The sequence below is a fragment of the Lutjanus erythropterus genome, chromosome 15 (assembly GCF_056507025.1).
Source record: "Lutjanus erythropterus isolate fLutEry1 chromosome 15, fLutEry1.hap2, whole genome shotgun sequence".
Classification (NCBI taxonomy): Eukaryota; Metazoa; Chordata; class Actinopteri; order Lutjaniformes; family Lutjanidae; genus Lutjanus; species Lutjanus erythropterus.
In genome coordinates, this window is record NC_139331.1 from 25,877,797 (window position 1) to 25,887,562 (window position 9,766).

Here is a 9,766-nt window from a genome sequence, read left to right on the forward strand (position 1 = left end):
TGGTTTGTAAACAGTTCCAGCTGTGCGCAGTATGCATTCGGTTCATTCACACTGCCTGACAGCAGGTAGGTTGTCTGGTTGGAAGTTTAAATAAAGACCTTTTCATTCTGTTGAAGATTGAAACACACTATCATCATACTGAAGCTCCTTTGCTATTCCTCAACTCACATTTACTTTGAAAGTGTTGGCTCTGTAGTTCTTCTCCCTTTCATCATATAAAACAAAGTTGTGTGAAACAAAGAATTCACCATGTTGAACATGAAGTTTGATTGGTCAGATGTGTTCATGTCAGGAGCGAAATCTTAGAAAAATCAACCTTGGTCGGAAAAAATAAAAGCCGCATTGTTGTTCGGTAAAATTCAGTTGAGAGGATGAGACGGTTTCCCATGAGTCAGCAACTCAGCTTCAAACAGCAATATTCACAAATCTCCTGCTACAACAACTAGAAGGTAAGCTGGATGCCCAGGCAAGTAACTTAACATAACCTGACACACAAAACATTAGCAAACAGGACAAAACAATTCTAACCCACTGATTATGTGAAATAGCAACACTAATGTGTCCCATCTGTCTTCATAGCCTCTTAACTCTCGCAGATCTCTCTACTGATAAAAGAACATCACCAATTTTAACATGACTCTTTGCCCTTGTCTGATCAATAAAACTTCTTTTTTAAACTTTTTTATTTAATTCTTCTCAACTATCTCTCCTTCTTGACAATGCAGTGACAGGTTAGCACGAGCCAGATTCCCCAGCTCTGCTCGCGGACTGTGAGGACTGAACTTGACGACAGCGTAGATTAGAATAACTTTAACTACACTTTAGTTTTAGAAATCCTTTTGAAATTGTTGGAATGGGACATTTAAAAAAAAAAAACACTGAACATAATCCCAGGTTTTACAGAATTGTCTGAACATCCTGTCCAGCAGTGGGTTCGGCCTGTCAAAGTGTCATTCTTGAGAAAACCATTAGGTGGCACTAAAATGAGCAATTTTCATCTCCTACACATAAATGCTTTAATTTGAAGGATCTGGAACAGGACCGTGCTTAACATTGACTGTGCTGATAGCCAAAAATGAGGCACTTTGCAGCTGGAGAGTCCAGACATGTTTTGGCCAGAGATACTAACACTGTATCAGTAAATGTACTAAAGAAAAAAAAAAACATTATTCAGACTGTAGCTCTACACTGAGAGCATTCCAGCACAGTAAAGTGCACAAAGGATACTAACAGCACTGAGATTTTAATGCATTTTATGTATTTTTGATCCCGCTGGTGATGTTATTTTTAAAAAAGTGGAAAAATGTCTTCTTGTTGTCTGATTCTGTCACTTCATTCCCAGTCAAAGAACTCTTTATCACACACGACCCAGAACATTTTATCTCTCAACTCTACCGGCACTTTACCCCTCTTACCTGTAGACACAGGAATAGTATGCCAAGGTTTGCTGTAACGAGAGATTTGTTCCTGCAGCCATATGAGCTTTAAGAAGAAGAGGGAAGAGCGCATACTTTTTTTAATCCCTCAAGGGGAAGTTACATTTTCACTCACCTTTGTAATTCACACACACACACAGACCCGAAATACACACACATCACCGAAGCAAGTCTGCAGTGATGTCTCGTCCACCAGCGCGAGTTGCGAGAGTGAGCTCACGTCATGTTTCTAAAAAGTCTGTGTGTGTTCAGCTCTCAGAACTTTTGTAGCTTCAAACTAAGCCTCTCTGGTCTGAAGTTAAGTTTCTCCCCTGCGTTGCTGTTTTTACATCCCAATATCTGCCTTGTTTTACTGTTTCATGCTCCTGTTAACGTGATGAAAACCCAACATTTCCTGATTTTACTGCGTCATGATAAAAACCCCCGGACAGGACAGGACTTTTTAAGAATCTATAGGATATGAAGTGATGCTCGTCCTAAGTTAGATACACACCTTTAAGCAGGTAGCCCTGTTGTAATGGAGATGCCATGCTGGGCCAATTTGCCGAGTCAAACCGAGTCAAGCCAGCACACATGTATGGAAAAGGGGTACAAGTGGAAGAGTGAAGCGTGTGTCCTGAAAGAACCCATTAAACTTTGAAGCAGATCAGAGTGAGTTCAATATACAAATTATTTTTCACTTTCCTCAGTCTGAACTGGGAGCTCAGAGCAACCGGGCTAGTTTTCACACTGCTAGCAAAGGAGCTTGGACAGACAGGAGGACATTTTCAGGCTGACTCCAGGGGTGACAAAAACACGGCGGGTTCCGGCAGGAACATGAGAGGAGTGAGCGGGAGGTCAGGCATCAGAGAAGCAGCGGGGAGCCAGAATATTTTCCACAGAACTCTGTGAATTAAAATTTTATTTTGACAAAACCAGAGTTGGTGGTGGTTGAAACAAGGAGGAAAGTTTGACCAAGAAAGTTTTCGTGAGTTTTATTTTGTTCATGTCGAGTTAAAACAAAGCGTGTTTTGTGAGTGTACAAGGCAATGAAGATACACTCTGAGAAATAAAGCTGCTAACTAGAACCATAAAGCGTTCTTTGGCTTGTCCTCATAGAAGAACCCTTTTTGGTTCCTGTTGCCTTTAATAAAGGTTTCACTTGGAATCCTTTCAGAGTTCTACCTGGAACCCAGCATAAGGGTTTATACCTAGAACCACCTGTGAAAGGTTTTACCCAGAAGCCTCTATGACAGGTTCTACAGAGAACCCTTCTATGGTGTAACCGTTCCTTCTAAGGGTGCCAACAAGGTCATGCCCACAGGGTTCTTCTGAGAACCTTTATACATTCCAAGGGTTTTATCATGAACACAGGGGTTTCTGCCTAGAACCTTTTCATGTTCCAGGGCTTTTATTTAGAACACATCCAGGGGTTCTACCACAAGTATCTAGAACCCCCTGATGGAGTTCTACTGGGAGCCTTTATAATTCAAGGGTTTTGTCTAGAGCACACTCACAGGGTAGTTTCAAAAAAGGAGAGAAACTTGAAATCCAAAGATGTGCGGCTGTATTTTTCTGTTTAATAAGGAAAATAACATTATCTTTAAGTCAATAATGATTTGTGTGACTAGAGGTCCTGTATAATGGATATATAATAAATGACTTTCATGCAGCTTTGTTCTGTTTATTCAGCATTTTATATATCTGTAGGTATATTTATATCTTAATGTAATGTGTTCTGATTTCTACACTGTATGGCAAACAATTATTTCACTGTTTATATAACACTGAGCTGCTAAGTCCTGCTGGTTTGTATAATAAGTATTTTTTTATGCAAGTTTCAGTTTGACTGAAGTAACCTTGTGAAAATACAGTTATTCAACAACTGCTTCTGATAACAAGCTGCCATGTTCATGATTTTATTTCAGTCTAAGTTTTTCATATTTGCAGATACTGTGTGCACTAGATAATAATGTGCTTTCTGTTTTTTTTTGTTTTTTTTTTTTACAAAAAGTGAAATATTTCAACCATACAACCATATTTTGAGGACACATATCTGCCTGTCTGTCTGTCTTCATTGTGGAACATCAGTGAATGAATGGACGCCTTAAGTGGCTCTGGTTAAGAGCTACTTCAGAAATTACAGTAATGCAGGGCTCCTAATGAAGCCTGTTGCTTGAATTAAGATTTATCAAAGGATGAAAGAGTGCATTTAGTGATGCGGTGTTTTGCAGTGTTAATAAGTATTTTAAGCCCGAGGAAAACATGTTCCCGCATTTTCAAATTCTCCTCAGTGTGAGCAATTTAAAATAATTAGTCATGGCTGTGTTGTTTACACCCATTCAGCAACCCCATGCTCCAATAAAATGGCAAACGGTCAGGCCATTTAGACACGCATTTCCTCAAGAGACTTGGCGGGTGGCTAATTATAAGGCTACTTGGGGGGTTTTATAAAAAAAAATTACTTGTCAGAGGTGTTGCCATTTATTGCTCAAAATAGATCTGGGTTGTAACTCAAGAGGAAGTTATATAAACATTTTACGACAGACTGGAAAGGTTGATTTTGTTCCAGCAGCCAATAGTTTTTCCAAAACTTCGTCTTGACTCACTGCTGATGTCATGAAATTCTAGTGAGGTGGGATAACTTTACAATAAAATGGCTTCATTTCTAAGTATGGTGTTGATATACATTATTATTCGTGTGATGTTGCAGGCATATTTTGGGAAATATATATAATAGAATATTATCATTACTATTACAGATTCATGTATTCTACTGGCTTGAAAAGAAAGTGCACTGTATCCTTGCGTGATGAACCACACAATCAATATAATTACATAGTGAACAAAATAGCACTACACAGTTACGCACTCTGGAGTAATTATCACCCAGGAATGAGGAAAGAATAAATCTAGGAGACTGACTGAATTAATCACCAACAGTTTCTTATATAAAATGTGGTAATGGTATATTTCACAGCTCACAGTATCTTACTGTAGCCGTGTCTGAGTGGTTCCTGTGTATCCTCAGGACACTGACCGTGAATGAATCATTCCAGATGGCCTCTCTATTATGTACAAGATGCCTCTTCAGATAAAGTGATGTGTCACACTATTTGTAAAATGGAATAATGCATCATCTTTACTATTATTATGCAGTATGGATTTGTGAATAGAGGTAAAAGTGGGAGGGTTGACAGACATGCAGAAAAGAGACTAATGGCTCTTTAACCTAAGTCAAATCTTTTGGTTTATATCATTCTTTTTCTGGACTTTACTGGAGTATTTATTTTTCTGACAACTTTTCTCCTTTACTGCCTACATTTTAACACAAATAACTATTATTTTTTTTTGTTTTGATGCATTTGAGGGTAATTATTGATTAGTTTTGTTTTGCATAAATGCATACAGCATTACCAACAGCAAGACTGATCTCAGCCTAAATGGATGGGACAATAACACGCAGAAAAGATGATTCCTTGATGCGTCTATCACTGCATGTCACGCACGATAGGCGTAACAACACAGAAATGGCATAAAACAATGACTGTATGCTGGAGGACTGCTGTGATTCACACAGAAGGGAATTTCTTTCAACTTGGCACAAATAACAAATTGGACTCAAAGAAGAACAGATTAGATTTAGCTGGTCAAAGGTCACTGTGATCTCATGTCCATCCCACTCTTGTGAACGCAATATCTCAGGAACACTTCTCAAAATCTGGTTCTTGGATTCTGTTCAGATTTAGGTGGTCAAAGGTCACTGTGAACTCAGGAAAAAAAAAGGTTTTTTTAGCCATAACTCAAGAACTCATAGCTGACTAGAAGACCACACTCGGTTGAATGCAGATGTCTGCCAGGCAACCTGAAAAGAATATCAGCAACATTATAATTAGTAACTAATTTAATTGCATGTTTTGGTCAGTAACTGTAATGGATTACAATTACAACTTCTAGCTCTAACATTTTTTAGACTGTTTGATTTGTATGTAAATGTGAGAAAACATTAACATGCACACTGAATAAATATTTACATCTGGCATGCTGAATCCCACCCCATACATTCATGTTTCCACTTGAATAACCAGCTGCAGTGGAAACACCTCCTCGTGTATTTGAGGAAGCGAGCATCCCTCCCACTTCCCCCAGACTCGGTGACTGGTTTGAGAGGAGCATGTTTTGCAGTGTGATCTCAGTTTCCCGGGGAGTGAGTGAGCCAACAGTGTACAGAGGCTGTCGGATGATGCGCACTGAGCAGCTCTCTGCCGCTGCCTCGCTTGCAGGACTCACATGAGGGTGGATGGATGGATGGAGAGTTTTTGCGTAACGGTGAAGCGATGGATTTCCCTGCTCTTTATCACATCTTTGACACGCTGTTAAATTCCCGGAGACGGACGTAACATCTAAGGAGTTATTCGTGGGGAAAATAAAGATCCAAATTCACAGGCTGTGGACTTGTTTTCAACAACACGGAGAGGTTTCACACCCCTGCCCGTGGTGTTTTGTGAACTTTATGGATGTGTTAACATTATCCATTTATTTGGCGTCATTTCTGGATTGATTTAATTTGCTTTTTGTTATTAAGGTTCGTAAAAATCGATTGGAAATGTCAGACTTCCACAACCGGAGCCAAACCAGCGCACGTCGCAGCGACTACGTGTGGCAGTACGAATATTATGACGACGAGGAGCCCGTGTCTTTTGAGGGACTCAAAGCGCACAGATGTAAGCTGAACACAGCTGTATTAACATCAGTGAGACAATTTTGTAGTGCCTTTCACTTTGTGCGCTGTGCGTCTGTGCATGCCTTATCTGTCTGTGAGCAAACAGGGTTACTTATCTTTACCACTGCTAATTAATAATGATCCCTAACCTCCCCGCACGTTTCACCCCATGCATTATCTTTATTGCCTCAGCTGCAGGGTGACAGGCGCTACCTGCTTCTCAATAAACAAATTGTCTTGCAGCAGTAATTCATGCAGCACTTGTCCTGACGTTTCACACACCAATAGTAAAGAAAAAGCCAAAATGATGATAATAAAATGATGATAATGAGACAAAAATGATCATACAGGCAAACAGGCGGCTGTTATTAAATTATAGAAATGGAGAATACTTAATTTAAAGGGGTAATTGGGGATTTTCCTCTGGCAGAGAGGGCCCCTGAGATAAATTAACGTGTAGAGGGAAAAGCAGTGAGATGGGTCCAGTCATTAAAACTCTAATGAGATTCTCTGTCTTGTCTTACATTTCAGACTCCATCGTCATCGGTTTCTGGGTCGGACTTGCTGTGTTTGTCATTTTCATGTTCTTTGTTCTCACGCTGCTCACAAAGACAGGAGCGCCACATCAAGAGTGAGTATAATAATGGGTTGCAGCCCATGTTTCCTCTCACTTTCACATCTGGCCCTGTGGGGACCCTTTCAGCACCAAGGAGAGCTCAAGCAATTCAGCTACAGCAACTCTCATCTCGGAGCTGGGACAGCTTTCATGTCAGGAATATAATGAGTTTCACTGATGCTTTTGCTTTTCTGAGAGTGGATTTTTTTTTTCTGTAAGGCTTTTTAATTTGGGTGGCCACTGGATGTTATCTGATATTTGACTTGGAGATGAGCTTCATATGCACAAAAGCATATTGCTCTCTAAATTGAAGATCAGCCATGGGAAATGGAGAGAAATGAGTTATGTAAGGTCAGACTCAGGATAAGCCAGTATGAAATAGGCAGCTTCTTGGTCATTTCTCCTTTAGAGGAAAGAGTGCTGGAGTTATTTCTTGTATTTATTTCCTGACATAGACACAAAACATGATGAAAAATCAGTTACCTCTCAGCTAACACTTATAGAGAATAGAAAAAGAAGTAGACAAAACTTCGGGGTCTGAAAAGTGAAACCAATGCAGGAAGTGTCTCAAACCAGCATTCTTTGTCATGGCCAACAGGGAGTGACTCCACTGGTTGCAAAAAGAAGTCAGATTGTATTTACTCTTACTGCAAAGCGACCCTATTTATCACTTGATGTATTACCTCAGCAAACAGGTTCCTAATAAGTTTATGGTCTCTAGTTTCAAGTCTTGATGTTCATTTTGTAAATTATGGTCCCATTTAGAGAAAAATAGATGACAAAGCATGTTATTCTTTAGGGTGGGGCTACTGTGTGATTGACAGGTCATTCTCGTGTCAGAGACACACTTCTCGCTGAAGCCCTGCAAAGCGCTGCAGTATGTCAGTTCTGGAGCAAGCAGCAGCCTGGCTGAACAGATGCAATTCAGCTTCTCTGCTGTTAACAAACATGGAGCTGAAATATAAAATAACCTCATGAATTTGAAGCTTTTTATGTGCTTATGGATCAAAAGCGGACCCTCATTCTCTCCTGGCTGTCTGCTCTGCTCTTCTCTCTCCCACTCTGTAGATAAAACTAACAAATATGTGGAATAAATACAACACATATTTATAACAATAAATTATAATAACAGATCATCATAACATTTAATACATCATTTATATTGTTTATAGTAGATTATAAGTGTTTTCATGCCAGATTTACTTGCAGAGCATGGAAATAATTGAACAGATACCAAAACTATCACTGCAGATTGCGAGCTGGCCACGGTGTGTTCAGCCCGATTGATTAACATGGGTGCCAAATGGAAGTGGGCAGCGCTTCAGGGCGCTTCTGTGGGCAGTGTGTCTCTGCCATCAGTGAGTCTATACAGGGTTCAAAAATCTTAGCACGCAGCTACATCGCCTATTTCTTTCCTCAAATGTTTTTAGAAAAATAATTTAGCGTACTGTTTAGCTGTAATACAAGAAAGATTGCATGCAAACCAGTGTGTGACATGACATGGCTGTGTCAAGTAATTCTACTGTTAATGCTAACACTTAATGTTACCCATAACATTCCTGGACTGTTCCTCATAGGTTTCTATTTGGTGACCCTCCCACAATGTTCTAAGAATTCTGTGCAAATGTGTTTGATAAATGTAGCATTCCAGAAATGTTCTAATAACCACATGTGGTAATGACTTTTGGGGGTAATTTTTGTAATGTTACCCTGAGGTTCCCTGTTGGAAGCCTTTTAAGTAACCCTCTCAAAACACTCTAAGTGTGTTTAGTGGAAGTGTACAGAATGTTTTTATGTTAATATCTAAGGCACATTAAGGGGAAACATTCAAGTAACCTTCCTGATGCATTCAGCTAACCTTCCAAGAACGTTCCAATAAAAAAACTTTCTGTTTTAACTTCTTGGGAATCTTCAGGGAAAACATTCAAGCAACCTTTCTGGGACATTCAACCAATTGTTTTCAAGTAGGAAAAATTGGAAATTTTAATATCTCAGGCATGATAATACGAATGTAATAATAATGTCGGTTTCACATCAGAAAAACTTGCCATTTTAATATCCAGTGAACATGTTCCCAGAACATTTTGAGAAGCAAATTTTATGATTTGAAGTGTTCAGCTACAGGTTAATGGAGGACAGAGATGATAATAGAAGAACATCACATTTTCCTGCTTCAGTCTGGCTCTGGATCATTATTTTCTTTCTTCACAGAAACCCAGACTCTGCTGACAAGCGCCATCGACCAGGGAGCTGTCTGGTAGACATCGACGGACCCCAGGAAGAAAATGATAAAGCTTTCTCTCGTCCTTTACTCGCGGAGTCCCGCTCATATTTCCACTTCTACATCAATGAGGAGGATCAGGGTCAGGGGAAGCAAAAATCTGAAGACAAGAGAGCCGGAAAGCACAGCAGTTTCCGAGGCCAGCAGGAGACCTGCAGCCGGCCCAGAGGTATCAGCTCCTCTGTGATGGACGACATGGAAGAGGACGCTGAGGAAGCCGGGGGACACCAGCCTCTCAATGGACTAATAGAGGAGAGTAAGACAGAGAAAGATTGTGCCTTCTTTTCCCAATTCAACATCCCGAACTTTGTGAACTTGGAGCACAGTTCAACACTCGGAGAGGATGACCTGCTGTATGAGCCGTCCGTCATACTGGAGCGCCAGTCTCGCTCTCAGGATGCTCACTGTGACATCCACTAATAGTCCAGGCATTTGACCCCAAAGTGAGAGTCAAACTGACACAAACTGCAACATAAACAAACTCAGTGGATTTTTGTGTCCCCAACATGTTCTGAATGAGAGAAAAAAAAAAGTATTGAGTGAAAGGAAAGTTTTGAAAATCACCAAAATATGACAATTTTAAAAAACGGAGGTAATAATTTGCATGGCCCTTTTAAGTAATTCCAACTCAGCCATTACTGTGTAAATGTCATGATACTTTAATAGTTGGACTAACTCAACTTTAGTAAAGCGTTTAGTTTAGTAGTTCAGTGCAATCCCAATTCCAAAAA

The 9,766-nt window shown here is 39.9% G+C and overlaps 1 protein-coding gene across 1 annotated transcript; it reads left to right on the top strand.

Moving 5' to 3' along the window:
- Positions 1-5,624: 5,624 nt before the first annotated feature.
- On the top strand, positions 5,625-9,560 carry LOC146314510 (melanocortin-2 receptor accessory protein 2A-like). The gene is made up of 3 exons (XM_084737638.1): positions 5,625-6,139; positions 6,670-6,769; positions 8,966-9,560. The coding sequence occupies exons 1-3, from the start codon at positions 6,022-6,024 to the stop codon at positions 9,453-9,455; spliced, it is 708 nt and encodes a 235-aa protein (XP_084593764.1). The 5' UTR covers positions 5,625-6,021; the 3' UTR covers positions 9,456-9,560.
- The last annotated feature ends 206 nt before the right edge of the window (positions 9,561-9,766 follow it).